At 32.6% G+C, this 25,564-nt stretch overlaps 2 protein-coding genes across 8 annotated transcripts in view; one reads left to right on the top strand and one right to left on the bottom strand.

Annotated features, from left to right (window-relative positions):
• Window positions 1–13,087: 13,087 nt before the first annotated feature.
• LOC143082103 (lysoplasmalogenase TMEM86A-like) lies at window positions 13,088–21,419 on the bottom strand. The gene is made up of 2 exons (XM_076257660.1): window positions 21,295–21,419; window positions 13,088–18,455 (listed from the first exon to the last, which is right to left on the bottom strand). Exons 1-2 carry the CDS (start codon window positions 21,313–21,315, stop codon window positions 17,310–17,312), a joined length of 1,167 nt encoding a protein of 388 aa, XP_076113775.1. The 5' UTR covers window positions 21,316–21,419; the 3' UTR covers window positions 13,088–17,309.
• The window catches only part of LOC143082101 (uncharacterized), a 92,361-nt gene continuing 88,115 nt past the window's right edge, over window positions 21,319–25,564 (top strand). For all 7 annotated transcript variants that reach the window (XM_076257653.1, XM_076257649.1, XM_076257651.1 and 4 more), the window contains exon 1: window positions 21,319–21,769. In XM_076257653.1, coding sequence (XP_076113768.1) covers window positions 21,630–21,769 — 140 coding nt within the window. In that variant the 5' untranslated portion in view covers window positions 21,319–21,629. The remainder of the gene's footprint in view (window positions 21,770–25,564) is intronic.

Raw genomic sequence — 25,564 nt, forward strand, 5'->3', positions numbered from 1 at the left:
GATATCTTTAGAATAAAGTATATATTTGTTGTTAAAAAAAAAAGATTTGCATTAAAGTACATCTGTATTACAAAAAATAATTACATTTGTATCGACATTTTGACGAAATAAAATGATACGATAATGAACTCATCGGTGACCTATATTTTTTATTATTATTTTCAAATAAGCTGTACTTACTTTTGTAAAATTTGAGCGATTTCTGTAATTAAAACCTTTTTTTATTTCGATATCACCTCATTTTCTCCTATAAGTTCAACAGAAAAAAAGTACCTTTACGAAAATGTATGATTCTTTCAAAGCCAGATTGTGAGCGTAAATGAACGGTGACACCATTTTTTTATTTTATTTTTCTATTAATAAAATTGAGAATGGAAATGGGGAATGTGTCAAAGAGACAACAATCCGACCAAATAAAAAACAACAGCAGAGGGTCACCATCAATGTAGCGAAAAATTCCCGCACCCGGAGGCGAAAGAACGAAACATTATTTGGCATGCCCCTGGTTCATCAACTTTCTGCCTAGAGTCTGGTGACGTTTACTCATATGCAGGTAAAGTTGGTATATTGCTACTACGGTGGGGCAGATTGGTAGTTCCAAAATAAAAGTCGTCTCATGTGTCATACATTCTGGTACTGAGATGTAAGTCTATAGATGAGTCGGAGGCAGCCGTGTCTGTGGTTCCTTCAAATTCTAGTTCCGGTGGATATATTAATGGAATCCACTCATTAAAAGTTGGAATATTCATGGAAAGAACATCATCAATATATCTGAATGTGAAATTAAATGACCTGGCTTTTTTGCTTTTCTTGTTTTGACAAGTGTTATAAGAAACTCCGATTCATTGGAAAAAAAGGAGAGATCGATAAGGAGAGTAGCACAGTTCGTTCTCATATTAATGTCGAAGATTAAAAAAAGTCTATCTTTATTGCCAACAAATATGTTGTCAATAAGAAACTTAAGCATACTGGTCACCTGTCCCTCTGTGTAGCACGTTCACTATTAACAAAATATTCCGTATGGTATTCCAAAGTAATGCATTTATAGAATATGCTACAATTTTTATGTTGAAAAGCACTGTGTATTTTTTTTTTAATGTTGGTAAACAGGGTAAACAAGTATAAAACTTTTACAAGAGCTATTTTAGAAAAAGATCGATATTTAAAATTATCCAGAAGTTCTTAACATTTTTAAACTCATATATGGTGATTGCCACTACGCGAGTTAACAGTTTTACAGTATTTCTGAAGACCCTCTTTCACTGCGGGCAGCATTTTTGTCAATCTAATGGACTGTCGAACATGCAGATGAGCAGGAAATGTACTGTTGTTTGTACGGAATTTTGTGAAGCTTAGGTGTAAATGTAGGATACAATAAGAACAGACTAATTTTGAAAATAAAGTGGTATTTTAGATGTAGAACGTTGTAGATGTTTGATTGCATCAATCCTCTGTTGGTAAAGTTAACATGAAGGAAGTCCCTGTTTTCCACATGTAAAAGTTCCGATCTTACTGGTTTAAAAAGAAAATCAAAAATGTTACCGAAAAGTCTGTATATTGGAGAAAATGTATATATAAAATTGAGAATCGAAATGGGGAATGTGTCAAAGAGACGATAAAACCGACCAAAGGGCACAAATGCGCCGAAAACTACTAACGTGTCTTCAATACAGCAAAATACACCGCACTCGGAGGCATGCTTCAGCTGGCCTAAAACAAAACTGTCTACTTGTTCAGTCAAACTAAACTCTGAAATATATAACTAAAATTGAAAATCTTAGCAGACTAGAAAATGAAGAAGAAGTTCAAGTCCGATATCAAAATAGGTAACACAGGAAACGCATAAGAGTAAATCTTTGTGGGCATAGACCGACGTGAAATAGAGCTGTTGAGCAATAAAGATGAGACTATTCCTCGTTAAGGTACGTAGGCACCCTTACTACTCAGAAATTTTTTGGAGAAAAGATATTATATTTTTCTTTTTTCTACTTCTTTTTTCTTTTTTTTGTCTTTTTCTTCTTTTTTTTTCTTTTTTTTTCTTCTTTTTTTTTCTTTTCTTCTCTTCTTTTCTTTTTCTTTTTTTTTCTTTTTTCTTTCTTCTCTTCTTTTCTTTCTCTCTCTTTTTTCTTTAACTCGCATATCAAAATATGGTTCCAGTCTCATCTACAGTTTTTTGAGTAATTGCACAGATTCTCATTCATCTGATTATGTAATCTGAAAAGAGTAAAGTCCTGTTAGAGAAAAAAAACTTTTTTCCCTTAAATTTCTATCCTCCGTAACGTAAATCAATGATGTCGTCTATGATTGACATCACCTTTTGATTTTTATTAGTGATAATTGATGAACTGATTTGGTATCTATAACAATGTACAATAATTTCAATTGGTATGATCGTGTTTACATGCATCTTTAGATTTTTTTTATTTGCATAACCTCCGTTACATTGATGAGTCCTAAATAATCTTGAAAATGTTTGCCATAAACCGCTGTTAAAGTTATGATTGTCGTCGTACTAACACAAGTTGTGTTGTAGACTATTTTAAATCTAAGAAAATGGCCGATATAACGTTTATAAAACATTATAATGTTGCTCACATAATAGGGAAAAAACAAGTTAACCTACCTTTCCCAAAACAACATTTTTTTTTCTCAAAATCTGTATTTTGTTTGTCTGTTTTCTTTATAATAAATTATGTCTGCTACAAAAATGATTTTCGGCAGTGTCGGCAGCCGCTGATACTGATAAAAAAGTCTGACAACTTAACTGTAAATAACTGCGTCACGGAGGTTATTTATACGGAGGTTAGTTTTATTTACATTATACATGGAAATATGTAACAATATTGTTGAGTTGCTTTCTCAAAACTGATTATTGAGAAGCTTTATGGGTGCTTTCAATGAAATAATCATCATTTTGATTTGTTCTTGGTTAGTGCGTTCCAAAATACGCGTTACGTAGGTTGGATTCTTATATGCGACAATCGAAAAAAAGAGAAAGAGAAGATTTTATTTAATTTTTCGTTTCGTTGCAATAAAAGTTAAAGGCAGGATTTTAAAATTTGATGTATCAACTTAGCTTAAAGTCACTTTGGGTATGATTTCCAATCATATAAATATGTTTTGACTGTACCTAAAGATATGTTACGGTAGGTTATACGTTTATCGGCGACATTGGTTTAATGGGTAAATCAAAGTGTATATTATAACATTTGATTCTAAAATATTTTTGTGGATAAAAATCAATATAGTGTCAAATAAAAAAAGCAAATCTAATCATGATTTAGATGAAATAAAGTATTTTAATTCACACCGATATTTGGAGTTTTTCTTGGCGACATTCGGAATTCGTGTGATGTCCGTATATTGAATAGAAAATCACACAAATATATTAACGATATACATCACAAAAGACTATAATTTTATTTTAGTATACATATTAATCACTTAGAACACGAAAAAGATTATCTGTGACATATGTTAAGCTTGCATTTTGTGGTTATTTGCCGGCGACACTGAAATTTTGTAATTGTACCCATTTTTTGGGAATGACTGTATTAAGGTATAAATGTTTTGTTATTTCATTGTATCTAGTGGTATCTCACAAGACTGTACTTAATCTTCTGATAATATAATGTACTTTGTGTTATGTTTTTTAGTAAGAACTTAGTGCTTTGCTATAAGAATGTACCTTTTAAAGAGTACGTGTACAGTTTTTCATTCATCTGATTGAGTACTAAAGCTTTAAAGTTTTTAAGCTTTCTACACACTAAATATAGTGGCCTTTTTTGTCATAGTAACTTAAAAATAGACTAGAACACGAAAACTAATAATTATTCAGTATACCATAAAATATGGTCATGGTTAAAGAACCCTGTCAGTCTGACATCATTCCATACATAGCTTGTTGTCTCATTGGCACTCACACCACATCTTCATATATCTATTTATAAAAATAGTTCACTTATTACTTTTTAGTATCTGAGGTATAAATTTGACTACGAAAACATGATATGAGGACGGGGTTAAATTAACCTTGTCTGACAGACACATTGCCCTTGCAAGGAACCCTTTTCAGGTGGGTAGGTAGGTAACGTCAAACAATCTTAATTATATTTTTGGCCTCATTTAGATATTTCAAACATTTTTCATTAACACAATATCAAACCTTGCGATTCAAAATATGATATTAAAAAGAAGACCTATTTCCTAAAGTAGATATAATGTTGTGATCTGAAATAACAATTAGACTGATTATCATCAGACTTTAACTGGACCTCCTGGCCTTACGGTCATAAAACTTTTGAGCAAGATTTTTGTACTCAGACTCGAGAATCAACCAATCAAAATATAGGATTTGGTGTTTCGAGCATGATTTCAAGTTGTGCTCCAAGCACTGAGCAAAGTTTTATGACTTCAACCCCAGGTCTAAACTATGTATGGTCGTTGAGCTTTCTAGAATTATTTTTTTTTTTTAGTTTTTTTTTTTTTTTTTTTAGTTTTAAAAGGATTATATATATTTACTTTATTCTTTTTGTTTGTTTGCTGCAATGAATACAATATAACACTAAGAGTAGTTTAATATGATACCCCTATATATTATTATTTTTCATGATATGAGTAGGGGTTGGAGCTACATGTAGAACATATTAGATAAGATGAAATCAGTTGAAATCTTAAGGTATATTTAACTGAATACACCGATTTTTTTTGTACCTTATACACCCTTGAGATATTCCTCCGGGGCACCTGAGATCACCCCCAGTTTTTAGTGGGGTTTGGTTGCTCAGTCTTTAGTTTTCTGTGTTGTGTCTAGTAAAATTATTTGACTGTAAGTGTTTGTCTTTCATTTTTAGCCATGGCGTTGTCAGTTTATTTTCGATGTATGAGTTTGACTATTCCTATGGTACGAATCGCCCCTCTTTTCGTCTAATTGTTATTTTGAAAGTTACACGCAAATGTTGAAATAAAAACAGCAATTCTTCTAATATATGATATATTCGAAATCAGCGACTCATGGCCGAGAGTACAGGGCCTATACACGAAATACCAATACTTATACAACTTCGTACCAAATATTATAGTTTAAACATCATAAGTGATTTCCCTTAAACTTACCTAATCCCAATTTAAAATGTAAACTATGCAAAAGATTCAGAGTTAAAAGACCATGCATGTTGGCTTAGGGCCAAACAATTTCCATGGTGAAACGAATTTGCCCAATTGAATGTTTACGCAACTGTATTCCAAATATCGGTTTCAAATTTGTAAAACACAAAAAATTACGCAACTGTATTCCAAATATCGGTTTCAAATTTGTAAAACACAAAAAATTACGCAACTGTATTCCAAATATCGGTTTCAAATTTGTAAAACACAAAAAATATTGTCGAACAAAGACTTTACCTCTACTGGTATTCCTTATCGATGCTCAACATAAAATGCCTGAAGGAATTGCAAACTTAAATCCAAATGGAAACAATATACATGCACAAGGGGGAGGGGGATATAGCAACTCACATGCAGTTAATTTGTCTTTGGTTTCGGGTGAAGGACAATCAATTGAAAAGTTAAATAATAAGTGACATGTCTCATTAATAGATTAATTGATGTCTTACCTGACTCTCTGTGGTAAAGACTTCGTGTATAATCAGGACGATCAAATCAATAGAGACAAAAAAACTAAGTGGGAGAAAGTATTTTTCAAAAAAAGAACTCGCATACAAATCACCCATTAAATGTACTAAAAAGCATCTCCGACAATGAATGGGGCATTTGCTCTTCGCCACCTACCCTCCCTGATTTGGAAAATTTTTGACTATCCGTATTAAATTAAATATTTTCCGGCTGTTGCCACTTTAAATATATCAGATACTTTTGACTGCCAGGTTATTTTGACTGTCATTGGCCTATAATGATATAAGTATTCAAATGTTTCATCAGTATAAGCTATTGGCCTTTTCTATACAATAACCTATGGAAGCTCTTCCGTTTATCCATTTAATTGTCTAACACGAGCCTGCCTCCCAAATTTCAACAGTCGCTACTTTTAAAACTTAAATACAGATCTAGATGAATAAATAAATCAATGATTAACACGAGAAACTTTGAATTTAGTATTTGAAATATATATAGTCCGGGATTGCGGAATCTAAAATATTGTGTCTTTCAAACTTTCGAAATCACATAATTAAATAACTTGAGCCATGTATGCATGTCCTAAATCCATATTAAAAGAGTGCATAATATCATATTTATTATAATGAAAGTCAAAACTTCGTCGACAATTCAATGTCAGATAGTCTTCTGTGACATATGCAAGATTCAAGATAAAATGAGGAAAGATTTTAAAAAAAAGTCGGTTTTTTTTCATAAATAACGTGAAACGAAAATAATATTGGATAAAATGAAAGAATAAATATCTACCTTGTATATACTGTAAATGCTGTATTGTTCAACAGAGTTCATATTTACATCAAGTTAATATTCATAATGTCAAGGACGTATATTGTTAGTTATACGTCCTTGATAATGTATAAATAAGAAGATGTGGTATGAGTACCAATGAGAAAACTCTCCATCCAAGTCACAATTTGTAAAAGTAAACTATTAAAGGTCAAAAAAGCCCTTCAAAAGGAGCCTTGGCCGACACCGAACAGCGAGCTATAAAGGACACCAAAAGGGCTAGTGTAAAACAGTTCAAACAGAAACACCAACAGCTATGTCTGTAATACTTGCCACTGTCAGATATAACCTAAACCAAGCAATGCCTAACTTCTTGTAGGTGCATGTTTTTTTCATCCTACAAATCTTTACAATGTCAAAAATGTACTCCGTTTATATCATATTATAAGATCAGATCATTAGAATGAGAATTGTTGATGGGGTTAAACATGTTGAAGGTATGCAAATCAGAGATGGTTAGTTGCGTTGTAAAATTGTTCTTTGCTCACAATTCTTTTTTTTACTTGTTACTAATTTCATCACGGAGGGAAGATGGCTACTTCAATATCTATTTGATAAATGGTACAACTGGGATTCTGTTACCCCCTGTTTCCATATATTTAGATTTTATAAATGTGTACTTTTTCATATATATATATAGTATAGATAAAATTTGGTGTGTTATGTTAGAGTGGAATATCAAAGTGTCAAGAGAAAAATCGGTTGATAAAAACACAGCCGGAAACACTAAGTAAGATGGCAGACGAAGAAGTTATTGACCTTTTTATATATTTCTTTTGTTTTCTAGAGCTATGCACAAATTATCAAGCTTGGGAAGGTGATCTATTCTTCTAGCGGCAAGTCATATCACCTTATAATGGCTTATATAATATAGCAAGTGCACCTTCCCCCTCCCCCTCATGTGATACTGGTCCTTCTTATTCAGTCTTGTGTTATCTCTCTAAAAATATCAACATCAAGTATTTTTATGTATAGTGTTGTATTTTTGAGTTTTCTGTTTTTTGTTTTATAACAGGAACGTACAGATACCAACATTGTCTACCCTGCTACAGATAAGGAGTGCTGCATATCACATACTTATATTGGGACAATAAAGATGCTGCTACAGATAAGGAGTGCTGTATATCACATACTTATATTGGGACAATAAAGATGCTGCTACAGATAAGGCGTGCTGCATATCACGTACTTATATTGGGAAAATAAAGATGCTGCTACAGATAAGGAGTGCTGTATATCACATACTTATATTGGGACAATAAAGATGCTGCTACAGATAAGGAGTGCTGCATATCATGTACTTATATTGGGACAATAAAGATGCTGCTACAGATAAGGAGTGCTGCATATCACGTACTATATTGGGACAATAAAGATGCTGCTACAGATAAGGAGTGCTGCATATCACGTACTTATATTGGGACAATAAAGATGCTGCTACAGATAAGGAGTGCTGCATATCACGTACTTATATTGGGACAATAAAGATGCTGCTACAGATAAGGAGTGTTGTATATCACATACTTATATTAAGACAATAAAGATGCTGCTACAGATAAGGAGTGCTGCATATCACGTACTTATATTGGGACAATAAAGATGCTGCTACAGAGAAGGAGTGCTGCATATCATGTACTTATATTGGGACAATAAAGATGCTGCTACAGACAAGGAGTGCTGCATATCACATACTTATATTGGGACAACAAAGATGCTGCTACAGATAAGGAGTGCTGCATATCACGTACTTATATTGGGACAATAAAGATGCTGCTACAGAAAAGGAGTGCTGCATATCACGTACTTATATTGGGACAATAAAGATGCTGCTACAGATAAGGAGTGCTGCATATCACGTACTTATATTGGGACAATAAAGATGCTGCTACAGATAAGGAGTGCTGCATATCACGTACTTATATTGGGACAATAAAGATGCTGCTACAGATAAGGAGTGCTGCATATCACGTACTTATATTGGGAAAATAAAGATGCTGCTACAGATAAGGAGTGCTGCATATCACGTACTTATATTGGGACAATAAAGATGCTGCTACTGAAAAGGAGTGCTGCATATCACGTACTTATATTGGGACAATAAAGATGCTGCTACAGATAAGGAGTGCTGCATATCACATACTTATATTGGGACAATAAAGATGCTGCTACAGATAAGGAGTGCTGTATATCACATACTTATATTGGGACAATAAAGATGCTGCTACAGATAAGGAGTGCTGTATATCACATACTTATATTGGGACAATAAAGATGCTGCTTCAGATAAGGAGTGCTGCATATCACGTACTTATACTGGGACAATAAAGATGCTGCTACAGATAAGGAGTGCTGCATATCACATACTTATATTGGGACAATAAAGATGCTGCTACAGATAAGGAGTGCTGCATATCACATACTTATATTGGGACAATAAAGATGCTGCTACAGATAAGGAGTGCTGCATATCACATACTTATATTGGGACAATAAAGATGCTGCTACAGATAAGGAGTGCTGTATATCACATACTTATATTGAGACAATAAAGATGCTGCTACAGATAAGGAGTGCTGCATATATTGGGACAATAAAGATGCTGCTACAGATGAGGAGTGCTGCATATCACATACTTATATTGGGACAATAAAGATGCTGCTACAGATGAGGAGTGCTGCATATCACATACTTATATTGGGACAATAAAGATGCTGCTACAGATAAGGAGTGCTGTATATCACATACTTATATTGGGACAATAAAGATGCTGCTACAGATAAGGAGTGCTGCATATCACATACTTATATTGGGACAATAAAGATGCTGCTACAGATAAGGAGTGCTGCATATCACGTACTTATATTGGGACAATAAAGATGCTGCTACAGATAAGGAGTGCTGCATATCACGTACTTATACTGAGACAATAAAGATGCTGCTACAGATAAGGAGTGCTGTATATCACATACTTATATTGGGACAATAAAGATGCTGCTACAGATAAGGAGTGCTGCATATCACATACTTATATTGGGACAATAAAGATGCTGCTACAGATAAGGAGTGCTGCATATCACGTACTTAAATTGGGACAATAAAGATGCTGCTACTGATAAGGAGTGCTGCATATCACGTACTTATATTGGGACAATAAAGATGCTGCTACTGATAAGGAGTGCTGCATATCACGTACTTATATTGGGACAATAAAGATGCTGCTACAGATAAGGAGTGCTGCATATCACGTACTTATATTGGGACAATAAAGATGCTGCTACAGATAAGGAGTGCTGCATATCACATACTTATATTGGGACAATAAAGATGCTGCTACAGATAAGGAGTGCTGCATATCATGTACTTATATTGAGAAAATAAAGATGCTGCTACAGATAAGGAGTGCTGCATATCACATACTTATATTGGGACAATAAAGATGCTGCTACAGATAAGGAGTGCTGCATATCACGTACTATATTGAGACAATAAAGATGCTGCTACAGATAAGGAGTGCTGCATATCACGTACTTATATTGGGACAATAAAGATGCTGCTACAGATAAGGAGTGCTGCATATCACGTACTTATATTGGGACAATAAAGATGCTGCTACAGATAAGGAGTGCTGTATATCACATACTTATATTGAGACAATAAAGATGCTGCTACAGATAAGGAGTGCTGCATATCACGTACTTATATTGGGACAATAAAGATGCTGCTACAGATAAGGAGTGCTGCATATCATGTACTTATATTGGGACAATAAAGATGCTGCTACAGACAAGGAGTGCTGCATATCACATACTTATATTGGGACAATAAAGATGCTGCTACAGATAAGGAGTGCTGCATATCACGTACTTATATTGGGACAATAAAGATGCTGCTACAGATAAGGAGTGCTGCATATCACGTACTTATATTGGGACAATAAAGATGCTGCTACTGATAAGGAGTGCTGCATATCACGTACTTATATTGGGACAATAAAGATGCTGCTACTGATAAGGAGTGCTGCATATCACGTACTTATATTGGGACAATAAAGATGCTGCTACAGATAAGGAGTGCTGCATATCACATACTTATATTGGGACAATAAAGATGCTGCTACAGATAAGGAGTGCTGCATATCACATACTTATATTGGGACAATAAAGATGCTGCTACAGATAAGGAGTGCTGCATATCACATACTTATATTGGGACAATAAAGATGCTGCTACAGATAAGGAGTGCTGCATATCACATACTTATATTGAGACAATAAAGATGCTGCTACAGATAAGGAGTGCTGTATAGGAAGTACACCACTAATTCATGGTCCCATTACTTTCTATGTTAAATTCCTCCATTTCAACCAGGCACACCTCTTTCATGTTAAGTTCAAATAAAGTGGCAATCATTGCATGTCAAAGCAACACTTTATGGCGTCTTCTACTGAAAAATCAACATACCTTACATGGCATATAAGAAAGAACTGGTTCCCAGAACTTCGGATGTACCAAAACAGGTACTTCAGATCTGACAAACAGACCAAATGTACCCTCTTTTCAAAATTTGCTGCAGTTTTTTAAATATTTAAAATTAAAAGTCCAAAAGTGTTCTACAATGATCACCAGTCCTTCAGCTTTCATTTGATGTCAAAACTACCTAAATATCCTACATATTTTGAAAGTTACACTCATGCGTAGGAACTATTTTGCGTTAAATATGTACTACTTTCTGGTATGTGCTTTCTGGCCGGGCCCGAATTAGTGGTGTTACACCTATATCACGTACTTATATTGGGACAATAAAGATGCTGCTACAGATAAGGAGTGCTGTATATCACGTACTTATATTGGGACAATAAAGATGCTGCTACAGATAAGGAGTGCTGCATATCACGTACTTATATTGGGACAATAAAGATGCTGCTACAGATAAGGAGTGCTGCATATCACATACTTATATTGAGACAATAAAGATGCTGCTACAGATAAGGAGTGCTGCATATCACGTACTTATATTGGGACAATAAAGATGCTGCTACAGATAAGGAGTGCTGCATATCATGTACTTATATTGGGACAATAAAGATGCTGCTACTTTTATATTAAGTTTTAATAAGCAAATATGTCATTTCATATAAATGAAATATAAATTTTTAAACTACTGGAAGAGGTTTTACACAATGATTGTCTATCCTGTTTCTTAACAATAGCAACAATAGTAACAGGATAGACAGTTATAGTAACAGGATAGATATCAGACTTTATTATTAATGGTCTGAATCATAAATCCTACGAACTTTCATTTAAATACCATAAGAAATACAATTCTTAGCATGGGTGTACTGAAAATTCAACATTTTTTTAAATGACCAATATATTTTCTTAATAATTTGAAAACCATGCTGACCGGATGTAATAGTAGGGACAAATACAAACTTGTCAGTATTCCTGGTCAGATTTAATTAACATTTAAACAATTTTTTTTTTTATTTTCCTGAATTAAATCAGTCAATCTGTAAAAAAATCTTAATTATATAAGACCTTTAATGGAAATAAAGTTTTAATAAACATCTTCTTCTGCATATCAGATAAAGGGACATAACTAAAGAATGGTAAAAGTGAAACTTTCAAAATTTGAACTTGATCAGAGCTTGGTGGTTATTATTGTGTAAAAGTTTCATAACATTTGGTTGAGGCAAACTGAAGTCAGAGAATGGTAACTAAATTTCACCAATTTGTCCATTTATAAAGGGGCATAACTCTAGAAAGGTTGAAGTGACACCACCCAAATTCAAACTGGATCTGTGTTTTGTGGTAATAAGCATTGAGTAAAAGTTTCATAACATTTGGTTGAGGAAAACTAAGGGTAGAGAACTGAAAGCAAAAATTCAGCAATTTAAAAAAAAAATAAAGGGCCATAACTCTAGAATGGTTAAAGTGAGGCCACCAAAATTCCAACTTGATCTGTGTTATGTGGTACGTGTATAAAGCATTGTGTATTTTAAGTTTCATAACATTTGGATGAGGCAAACTAAGATTAGAGAACAGAAACCAACTTTGGGACGTACTTATATACGTACGTACAGAGGGACAAGGGTTTCTGCTACTGCGGATGCATAAAAACTGCCAAATTTCCTTAAAATTACCAATTCAGTGGCAGCAACCAAACAACAGGCTGTCTGATGTGTGTGAAAATTTCACAGCAGAAAAATTTTGCCCTTTCTGACCCCTTGTCAGATTTGCTCTAAAAGCTTTAGTTCCAGAGATATACACCAACAACTGCATTCTACCCCAATGTTCTATTTTTAGCCATGGTTGCCATTTTGATTTATGGGCAATGACATCAGGGTCTTTTTTGAAACTAGATACCCTTAGGATGATTTAGGCCAAGTTTGGTTTAATTTGACGTGGTAGTTTCAGAGGAGAAGATTTCTGTAAAAGTAAACAGAGGATAACGAACGCCAAGTGATGAGAAAAGCTTACTTGACCCTTTCAAGCCAGGCGAGCCAACATAGAGGGACAAACAAACAAACAAACAAATGGACATTCCTATATATATATACCATTGCTTCAGTAGATAGTATAATAAGTTAGAAAATAAATCATCTTATTTCCTTTTTCCATGATTCTATAGTTGACTGTTTTTATTTTGTCATAAAGTAACATAAGTGTAGATTGTGTGGTACATGTAATTAAGTAACAATGACTTTGTTGTACATGTAATTTATAGCAACAATGACTTTGTTGTACATATAATAAAATAACAAATGATTAAATTGTTGCATTTTTTGTGCATTGACAAGATACAGAAAACCATGAAGATATTGTTCCCTTTTCATTATCACATTTTGACCTTTACTAATAATTGCCATTGACCCTGGCATGAAATGTTTAAATCGTAAGTGTACTAAAAATAACAGAGGATATATATAATCAGATAATCTGAGCTGCAATAGATATTATCTTTATGCAAGTGCATGTATAAGACTTGACTTTTGACTGATATTGGAACATCCAAATACCAAACAAAAGATGAACTTCAGTCTGTTTTGCAGTTTGCTTATATCTCAATTTTCAAACAGTTACAGACTTTTTATAGATGTTTTCAAGCCAAAACAGGTTAACAGATGTTTGCATAAGGTCCATTTCTATCTGTGGTAACTGAGGTGTAACATAGAACCTATTTTATTTCTTTCAAAAGCAAAATCATTTTGTTGTGTCTTTTTATTTCCTGCCAACACTAACTTTCCTCATAGTACACATCTTACTTACTTAAAAAATAATACACATATTGATACATTTTCCACAAAAAATAGAAATTAAAAATAAAAGACTAGAAAAAATTATTCTAAGACAAATGGAGTTGATATTTTCTCCAGTGGTATGTACATACACTTAAATGTGGGGATATCCTCTAAAGGATGTACTTGGGTGAGTTTTAGGAATTTTGTAAAATGTCCTGACTTCTTGGGTTTTTTCCAATGACTAAGGGACTTTTAGCATCAAATATTTTCCCCATAACAACAACTTTTTGTTTCACTTTTCCAATGTTAATTACATTTAAGGTGGTACCCAACACTTTCACTAAAATTAATTTGGCTCGTTTAATTTTCATAAAATTTTGTCAAAGTATTTACTTTGACCCTTTAACAAAAATATTAAAATATAAAAACTTTTGAACCAACCGTTTTGTCAGAAAAATTACACTGGTTATATAGCAATTTGACAAACACTAATTTTGATCATTGAGAATCTTAATATTACTTTTACCACACAACATAATTAAAACGTTTAGCTGACTTTACAGAGTTATCTCCCTGTAGTGTTAGGTACCACCTTAAGCAGATTCTTAATATATTTTTCTTATGAACTGAGACCCAAATGTATAAGCACAGGCACTTGTCTCAGAAAAAAAATCCTATATACCTTAATATAACCCAACCTTTTCTATATTTTTACCATGTTTATAGTGTCTAGCCCCTATTGGCCTAACAGAAGTGTTAATCATTATTACAAGGAAAGAATATCTTCATGTAACAAACAAATTATTATAAATTGTAAACATGTAAATAAAACATACAAGTCAGGTCGGACAATAAAACATATCAGGTAAGACAATAAATCATAATATCAGGTAAGACAATGGCTTGTCAGCTACAATAGGAATGATAACATGATATATCAGCAAATGTTTGTGACTCGAAAAATCCACAAATGATTGTGACTCGAAAAATCTACTGAACTTTGTTAATTTTTAGTTTAATCCTTCAGTATCAGAGGTAAACTCCCAGATTTCAGTGGAGGATCAACTCAAGGGGTTTGAACACGCCTCCCTTTTTTTTTTGGACCATGAATGCATTTGAATGGGAACATATGGTTGGAACCCCATTTATCCTGGGTTGGGAATCCCTCCCTTATATTTATGACTTGATCCACCCATGGGATTTTCAAAAGCTACCTTGTCAAAATACATGCAATATTTGTTGAATCAATTTTGAAATTAGCAAGCAAAACAACCCACATTAGTATTTGAAGATAATATGTTTTCATTGAATGCTATATACATACAATGATCTGGTTATACATCTTTCATTATCAAAGATTGCTTTTATATAAGTGGTTGCACTTATTCTGAATAATATCTTTTAAACTTTTAAATACCCCTCATTCAAAACAATTTGAGTGGTGCAATGTACATTTTTTCTCAATATTTCGCCATAAAAATCAAGTGACTAACACTGACAACACTGATACATGTGATACTTTGCTCTTTACAATACTGTCAAAAAACAATCCCTCACAAATAACACAGATCTTTGTTTCTAAACACTGCAATACATAAGAAAAAAAGAAGAAAAATACATAATACTCTTCAGCGAGTGTAAATATATACATGTTATAATACAATGTAATAATGAGACAATAGAATGTAACGACTATTAACACAAACAAAACCATGACAACACAACATGTTTCAGGACTTTGACATAAATCAATATGACAGCATAGTAGCAACAAAATAATTAATTCAGAATAAGTTAAAGATTATGAATAGTCCACACTACACAAAAATCCAAAAGGCCAGTTATTTGACCATATATCATGGGGTTAATTTCTTCAAAATCTGAAGTGTATGAGCTGATGACTAGAATGTTAAAAATGGATTTGCTACAAAATTATTTTATATTATTACATTGATTGCAAAGAAATACCCCAATTCCCAAGTGAATTAAAACCGATTATTCACATGAAATGAATCTGATTATTCCAGTCCTCTTGACCTCATAGACATACATGTAGGGCATTGTAAAATTGTTGATGCAACAATCAAACTGGGAATGTGTAGAAAAAGATATAGTTCCCTATATTTTATAAATGTAGTTAATTTCCATTTATATAAGCCTGCCATGATCAATGTTATAATAATAAAAAAAAACATAATCAAAGAATTCAAATTCAACTTGTGACTGAACAACACTGATAATAAACTCATGGATTGCAAAAAAATGTGCATTAAGGAGGCTCAAGGGTACAAAAAATTCAGAACAAATTTAAACATTTTTTTTCATTACAAATTTTATTTATTACACTAATAGTTGTTACTATATGATATGGTACAAAAATCAACCCAAAAAAACATTTTGTTTTGGCCCCACATGACTTTTAAAATGTTTATATAATTGAAAAAGCTTCAAATTATCTCCCTTTAGTGAAAAAATGCATTTTTTTGGAATTTATATTGAAATATCTTTTTTAACTCATCAATGACCTATATTCTTTATTATTTTTTCAAATAATTGTCGATTTATACCCACAAGCCTCCTTAATCTGTTGTTCAAAGTTACTTGATGAGTATTTTTCTATATTGAATTGATTTCTCTGATTAGTTTTTCTATAAATAATTTTGGTGGTACCATTTTGTGACTAAATATTGATGTACATTGTACATGAGCTTCTATTACTGAGGTAAAAAGAAAAGGGGGACTATTTCTTTTTGAATCAAAAATGTGAATATCTTAACTTAAGTACATTTCAAGAAAGAGTTGGCCAAGTTTGTATAATGCAAATAATTTATTTTAAATTAATTTCATCACATGCTCATAACTCAAAAAATGTAAAAAGCAATAGAATTTAAAATTAACTTTATAAATCTGTGCTTAGACTTCTATAATGTTTTAATCCAATTGATTTCAGAATATAAATGCGGTTTTGCTGAAAAGGTAAATGTTCTGTTTACAGTCAGCTGAGGTGCATTGAATTGGGTGATAAAATAAAATTTCCTATGCCAAAACATTGAATGAGTGTACATATTATTCTCTCAAATTCATAAAGAAAAAGAAAACATTTCATATATAAATGATATAATGAAATTGAATTACATTACACTTTTGATATAATTTAATTTTCTTTTTTTGGTAAGTTTTGTTTCCGTTGTAACTTTTGATTTCTATAAACATGATAAAATGAACAATAACTGTAACCATGGTAAAATGTAACAAATGAAAGACAAATTGATCATTATTTTTGGCAATAACAATTTATACGTAACATACATGTACATGTATTTGACAAACTAGTGGCAGTATAATTGGTTTACACAACAAGGTATATAATACAACCACATACAACACGTTGGTTCTGAGTATTTCCGTGTCACAGTTTTTGACCAGTGTGTCTCTATCATCATTGTACGAGTAGTATCATGTTTATTCAGTTAAATCTTATTTCTGGTTTACGGTGAATATGACTGAATCATGGTACACTAATTTCAAAGATTTGTTTTCTTCACTTGGAATAAACTTAAATCTAACTCTGGAAATATAGAGTTCTAAATTAACTCCGGCTCAATCACTCCTGGTGTACATGGTGTATAGGGTGTTCCCGGTGTACATGTACATGGTGTACAGGGTGTAGAGTTTGTGATAGATAATTGGCAGTTCTCTTGAAGAGTTTATCAATCGGACCGTCCGTTTTCTTCTGGTTTGAGTTCAAGAGTTCATCAACCTGACTATCAACAACAGACAGTGCAATCAACACCTGGGCAGCGTAATATGTCAACATGATTATCTGGTGTGCACATGGTACATCAAAACAAAACTTATCCACTGCTATCGTCAGATCAGACAGGACAAAGAACATAGCTCCTATACAACCAAACAGCTTACCCCAAGTCGTCCATAAATCGTCCAGTAACTGGAACCTAGCTACAGCTCTACAACCCATAATACAAACAAGTGTAATGAATAGGGCCACTAGATACATGTAGGACACCATGTCGCCAACATATGTACTTAAAAGATAGTACACAGCTGACCCGGGAACCGCAATCAATCCGCCAACATACAGGTTCAAACTTTTCCATCCAAAAGCATGTGCGTATTCAATTTGAGCAACTGCAAAAAGAACTAATCCAAAAAGCAGTTCAAAGTTTGTAGTTTTAGAAAGCAGACAGAAAATAGCTGCAAAACTACCACATAGCTTGCACCAAGTTCTGAAATCATCGAATATCTGGACTCTAGCGACTGCTCTCCAGGCCATTGTGCAAATAAGCGTGATGTACAGGGCCACTAGATAGGACATTATACCATCCAAACTTGAACTTAAAAAGTAGTAAACGGCTGCTCCAAGTATTGCAAAGGTTCCACCAGCATACAGATTGAAAGGTCTCCATCCGAAAGCACGTGCATATTCCGTTTGGGCAACAGCAAACATGAGTAGTCCAAGTTCAAAGTTCATGCCTTTATGTTTCCATACCAAAAATACATCTCCAAAGCATGAAAATATCAGTCCAATCAAGATTCTTCTGGAATACCTATAATACGATTCGGACAAGCTCATTCCATCCAGTAATATAAACAAGATTAAGGATATGACGGGAAGACATTTCAGTATACAATAAACTATCCCGCAGGCTGCTGGTTCATTGCCATACAGAACGAAGAAAATAGCACACGTCTTGAAGAACGGAACCAACTTTGGGCCAACACTCTTCAACTGAAAAATAATTAAAATAAAATTGAGAGAATATGTTACATGTATATGTAATTATTTTTTTTGTATTTGAACCATCCCTTAAGAGCATGATATATCATAATCAGTTGAAAACTTAGAGCAATATTATTATTTGGAGAAGTTACAAATAAGCATTTATAAATCAAGTTTCAAGTTTCAAGTTTTTATTAAATCAGGAAAATCAATACAAGTATAATGATGTCTTCCCCCACATTAACATGATATTACATCACATAAATAAATATATATTATGTATGACAAAATATCAAATCAAGGTTAAATGAATAAAATTACAAAGATTCAAAGCATAATTGTATGTAATGGCATATATTTTTTGTGTCATCAATATTTTGTGGGTTAAGTAAACTAATAATGGTTTCCATAACTTTTTCATGGCACAGATCTTGTGAATTAAAATTTAGTTTATTAAATAGTTGTTTTCTATAATTTTCAAATTTTTTGCAATAAATAAGGAATTTTTTTTATAAATCATGTAAATAGATCATGTACAGACAAGATTATCAAAGCTTTGTCCCTTTTCAATGTACCAAGAAGCTTTATATCATGCTTATTAATAAATAGGATATAAGAAGATAACTTTTTTGAAAAGAACAAGTTATATTAGTAAGACAGGATACATCATTTTTCAGACAAACAAATATTTCATTATTTTTTTTTAATAGTTAAATTAATTTATCTACATGTTTTCATTCATTTTGGGGTTTTGTCGTATTCCAGTATTTTACTTTTCAATATTTGTTTGGATGACATCGAAAGACTTTTAAAAGTATAAAACTAGCTATATTAAAACTTTAAATAAATGGTGAATTTGTCCATGGGAAACAGATGATGCCCCCGCTTGCATATATATTATTTTAAGTTATAACATCATGTATAAAGGGACATAACTGAAGAAGGGTAAAAGTGACATTACCCCTCATGAGGGTCCTACTTGATCTGAGTTTTGAGGTAATAACTAATAAGTATTGTGTACATGTACATGTATACAGTGTTCCAGCTAGGTTGTTGTAACAGGAGCTGCCCACTTGCCCTTTTCCTAACTAGTGCTACCCTGTGCCCTTTTCAAGACTAACTTAAGTTAGAGAACAGAAACGAAAATAAATTTGTAAAGTGTAGACAGACATAATTATAGAACAGTAAAAGTGACATCAGCAAAATTCAAAACTTGATCTGTATTTTGTGGTAATAAGCATTGTGTATAAGTTTCAGAACATTTGCATTGGTTGAGGCAGACTAAAGTTATAAAACAGAAACCTAAAATTCAGCAACTTTTATATATATAAATGCTACATTGTACAAGGGGACATAAATCAAGAACGATAAAAGTGACGCCTACCAATTTCAAACTTAATTTGTATTATGTGGTAATAAGCATTGTTTATAATTGTCATAACATTTGGTTGAGCCAAACTGAAGTTAGAGAACAGAAACATAAAATTCAGCATAGATTTTTATGTTTATGAAGGTGAATAACTCAAGAATGATAAAAGTGACGCCACCCAATTTCCATCTTGATCCGTATTATATGGTTATAAGCAAATTATAAGTTCCATAAGATTTGATTGTGACAAACTAAAGTTAACAATCATACCACATCTCCTTTTTTTAGATTAGAGAACAGAAACGAAAAAAAAAATCAATAATTTTTCCATTTATAAAGAGGCATAACTTTAGAAGAGTTATATGCCACCAAATTTCAAAATTAATCTGTGTTATGTGTTAGTAAGCATTGTGTAAAAGTTTCATAACATTTGGTTGAGACAAACTTTAGTTACTAGTTACAGAGTGGAAACCAACTTATGGAGGTGTCTACAGAGGGGGTCTCATTTGGGGGTTCGGAGGTATCTACAGAGGGGGTCTCATTGGGGGGTTCTGATCCCGAACCATGCTTACTGTTTTGTCAGATTCCTGTATCCCACTTACACTATGTAAGAAAGCAATTCTCATTTTTTGGTAATTTCCCGTTTTCACAGCACAATAATTTGACTTTCATGTATCACGCTTACAAAAATTCAGCAATCCCACTTCATGCTTAATAGACCCCAATGAGACCTACAGATGATGGACAAGGGTAAAACTTAATGCCACCTCCAATATGGCAAGTAGTAGTAGTAGGAGTGATTTTAATCTATAATGTAAACAACAGCTGCTATTCAGCATGTTCAGGGGTAAAAAAAAGTATAGAAAGTCTCTGGTAACATTCAGCATGTTCAGTGCTTCATTGACTATTATAAAAGTTTAACAGATAAGTCTAGTTAAATAGTAAGCACTATCATTCTATAAAAAAATATGGATATGGTTGATGTATTTTACCACGTGACAATAATGATAGTTTCATCACATGTTCATTAGTCATAAAATAATACTTAAAATGTCTCTGATCAGTGTGATAGTATATGGGATTGAAGATAGAATTTTCACTGATTTAAATATATAATGTCCTGACTCAAAATATTAAGGCCATCATCGATACATGTGAAGAGTGTGAACAAAAACTGATGTGTGTTGTTTTGGTCAAATTTGGCAACGTTTCAACTTCTGTTCATTGTTGACAATGTAACCACTAACATGTAAAGCGCGTTTATATCACGCTTCATACTCAATATATATCCATCTAAATTATCAAAAGTTAACTATGTAGAGAAACCCTTTAATATTTTAGTCATAGAAAACTGTTAAATTACATATAATTTATTTGTTTACAAATAAATTAAGTGGGTCACAGAACTGACCTTCAATGGTTATTTACGTATCATAAAAAATACGGAGCTATTGAATAGCAATAATAATGAAAAATTACCACTGTTAAAGGTTTTGTCATCGTTGATGTTCCTAGTCTCTCTTTTTATTTAATATAGCAGCGCTCTTCAACACCAAAATACAGCTGTTTATTTCCTACTGTTAGTCTGTTTACATCTGATTACTAAAAATAACGTCACAAAGATGTAGATCCGGGGCTTTCATTCGGAAAACGTCCAATCATTATCAAGTTAACATTCAGTGACACTTTCGATTAGAAATGTGTATTCTTTCGATAAAAATATTACCTTTTGACCAATCAAATTTTCCGATTCAAAAATGAAACTAGATGGAGCTGCTGTATTATTCAGGAAGTGGATAAAATGATGGAGAAAAATGGCTTTATTTAAGATAAAAAGCGTAATCAGTAGCAAGGACCAGGATCTTCTTGAGGCAGCCAAATCTGGAGATGTTGAAGCTATTGTTAAAATTACCTCAAAGAAACGTCAAAGTACAGCTAGTCAAGTGTTTACAAGGTGACAAACTGCCCCTCCTCAACACTCTACATCCTGTGTTATCTTAACATTCGTTTCTTAATATTGAAAATATATTTGTTGAGTCCCAATACAAAAATTATATGCAATACTATGGGAAGGTATCAGGTCCGTTAGCCCTGAGTCTGTCGCCCTGAGATTCCCTTTCGCCATAGATTTTTCTCCCTACTTTTATAAAAATATAAATATTACGAGAATCAAAGTTTAATACACTTATTCAAATATTCATATGGTGTATTTGGTGCATATGATTTCATGAAAACACATGGAATTATCTAAAATTGATGGCGTGTTTTGGGGCATATTTAATTGTTCATAATATTAATAATAATTCTCACTGATTGTTTTCGTTGGTGGACAAACTGGTGGATTATGTACATGTAATAATACAAACAACATTTTGTTTGTTTGCAAATTGGATAAGACTAGAATCAGACAGTCTGCTTGGAATTAGTAAAAACAATGATGTACGAATTATAAAACATGAAAAGTATTTATAAGTTTATTTATTTTAAACCAGCATAAATTGACCAGAATTATCAAAATTGTTCACAAATATCACAAATATCACAAATATCAATATAGAAATTAAATATACTGTATTTCAGTATTCTTCTATGCATATAGCTAAGGAAAATAATTATTTTGATGCAGCAACACAAATAATCGGCTAATTTTTTAACAAACTTTAACATGCTTTTTTTCAAATAATAAACATTCTGCAAAAAGACAACTATTATTAAAAAAATCAGGGCGAATGGACTATGGGCGAACAAATATTTATATTTGGTTTTGAAATTCCAGTTATATAAAATTTATTCCAAATCATTGGCAATGTAAAATTCTTTAAATCCAGTAAAGAAAAAAACTTTTAACTTGTAATTAAAACCTTTAAAATAGGCACCATGTGATATTTGTGACCTGTACACCATCTACATGGTTTCCACATTTTAACCTACTTTAGTGGGCTAAATCAATAAAGTACTTCCTTTCAAGTCATGCATGGTAAAAGTTTACTTCTCCTTTGACAAGTTTATTGCATTTCTGAAAAGTGTTTGCAGAACATGAATAAAAAAAAAATAATTAAAAATTGTGACAAAGATACCACTTTTGTACATTCCAAGTGTAACGGTATATTAACATGTATTTTTTATTAAATTATCTTTATTCACCTAAAATATCCAGTAATATTTACTGCTGAAGCAAAATCAATCCAACGAGCATCGGCACAATGATAAGAGACGTAATGTCGATTGAATTTTCCAAGGACTCTTTACATCGTTATCGGGAAACGAACGTGTTGTAACGTCTGTCAAATCTGAAATCGATTTTGTCAAGTCAGTGTTCTAGGATTTTTTTGGCACCTTGACTTACCACGGGTAAGATCAATAAAAAAATTACTTACCCACATCTAAAAGTTAAATCCGCCAACCAATGCGGACGGCGCAAAAAAACCGATTTCTTACTAAATTTGACAAATATGTTATAGTTATTACTATGTCATTTATTAAGAGCTATAATAAATGCAACTGTAAGTTTATTTTCCTCCGATGACAAGAAAAAAAATTGTTTATGTCCCGATTTAAGCACCAGTTATCAATCCGGATTTTCCGATTTTACCGACACCGTGACCGACTTTTAAAATGATAGAAGAATGTGGTCTCTTTTGCGCTTGATTACACCTAGTAAACGAGTGCTTGAATAAAAGCGCCGATAGACATCGACAAAATCTTCGATCTTTTATCAAAGTTTTTTCTCGTGATTTAATAAAAATAAAAAGCAGATATGGGAAAATTGAAGAGGACCAGGAAATTTCAAGAGTTTTTCGGCTTCCCCGAACTTGAAAATTGACTTACCACCGGGTGACAAAGGCTAAAAAATGACTTACCCGTTGTCCTAATCCACTTACCCCGGGTAACGGGTAATGGGAATCCTAGAACACTGCAAGTCATTGGGCATTTATTTTTACACAAGATCGTATGTAACATTATGCACATAGGAAAAATAATAGACCCCCGGCGCAATCTCTTTGAAAATTGTATTTTCCTTTTTATACGCCCGTCAAAATTTTGACGGGACGTATTATGGTATACAAATGTCCGGTGTCCGTCTGTCTGTCCGTCCGTCCGTCTGTCTGTCCGTCCGTCTGTCCGTCCGTCCGGCGTAAACATGTCGCACCGTAACTTGAGAACGACTTATCTAAATTTCATGAAACTTAATATAGTTGTTTTTTATGATGGTCAAATGATCTGTATACTTTTTGGTGAAAATAAGATTTAAACTTTTTGAGTTACGGCACTTTGTAACTAAAACAGGGGTGTGTTTTTATCACATATCGCACTGTATCTCAAAAACGATTCTTGATTATTGCTTAAAACTTTACACACTTCTTAGTTATATTAAGGATGTTCGCTACTCTGTTTCAAAATAACAAGCTTTTTAAAAGACTTTTATAAATTGATAGCATGTAAAAAAAGAAACTAAAAAAGCAGAAAAAAATAAAGGGTTTGTGTGCTTGTTTTGGAGATATAAGCCGTTGAAAATTTGGCGGGAAATGATTCTCTCTAGATTTTTCATGCATTTAACATTGGCACCTTTTTCCTTTCAAAAACATTGAAAAAATAACAAGGATTTTATATGATTTTCAAATATGACTTTTTAAACTATATGTAATAAAATTATGTAAAGAAAAGTAGGGGTTAGCAGGCAAATTTTTTTAATGGGAATATATAGATAAAACCAGAGGATTCCGAATATCTGGCAAAAAATCAAAAACAAAAGGCGCTAACATCCTTAATCTTAATATCTGTATACTTTTTGGTGATGATTAAAAATTTCATTTTTGAGTTATTGAGTATTTTGTAAAAAAGGGGGAGGGTTTTTTACATGTCGCGCCGTATCTCAAAAACAATTTATGATTATTGCTTAAAACTTTTCACACTTCTTTGTTATATTAATCTAAAGATCTGTATACTTTTTGGTAATGATTCAAAATTTCATTTTTGAGTTATTGAGTATTTTGTAAAAAAGGGGGAGGGGGTTTTTACATGTCGTGCCGTATCTCAAAAACGATTTATGATTATTGCTTAAAACTTTACACGCTTTTTTTTTTATATTAATCTAAAGATCTGTATACTTTTTGGTGATGACTCAAAATTTTATTTTTGAGTTATTGAGTATTTTGTAAAAAAAGGGGAGGGTTTTTTTTACATGTCGTGCCGTATCTCAAAAATCAATTAATGATTATTGCTTGAAACTGTACACACTTCTTTGTTATATTAAATTAAAGATCTGTATACTTTTTGGTTTGCTTCAAAATTTTATTTTAGTGATATTTAAAAAATAAAAACAGGGTGGTTTTTTTTTTCACATGTCCCACCGTGTCTCAAAAGCAATAAATGGTAATTGCTTAAAACTTTCTCAGAAACTATTTATGATTTTTGCATAAAACTTCCACACAAGACGTCGGGCGTATCATGCGCTCATGGCGCAGCTGTTTATTTAAACAAGACGAAACAAGTCTACAGATTATGTTTGCTAACATCCCGTTGGAAACAAAAACAATGTTTAGACCTAGTATTTTATATATCCGGCCGTAAGGGCGTGATCACATGTTAGTCACATGTTTCACGTATGACCGGAAATGATTAAAACTTAACGACAAAAACAATTTTAATAAAAAAAAGGAAATAACTGGACTTCTGTATCGTGTGAAATGTAACGCATAACGATAACGTCATTTTCTAACTTAATTATTACGAAGTACAAAACTAGAAT

This window comes from Mytilus galloprovincialis, chromosome 7 (genome assembly GCF_965363235.1).
Source record: "Mytilus galloprovincialis chromosome 7, xbMytGall1.hap1.1, whole genome shotgun sequence".
NCBI classification, from domain to species: Eukaryota; Metazoa; Mollusca; class Bivalvia; order Mytilida; family Mytilidae; genus Mytilus; species Mytilus galloprovincialis.

Excerpts from the sequence above, each read along its gene's own strand:
- LOC143082103 (XM_076257660.1), bottom strand. The coding sequence starts at position 21,315 with ATGACAAAACCTTTAACAGTG. Across the intron at positions 18,456-21,294 it reads TGACAAAACCTTTAACAGTG|TTGAAGAGTGTTGGCCCAAA; the intron begins GTAATTTTTCAT and ends ATTATTTTTCAG.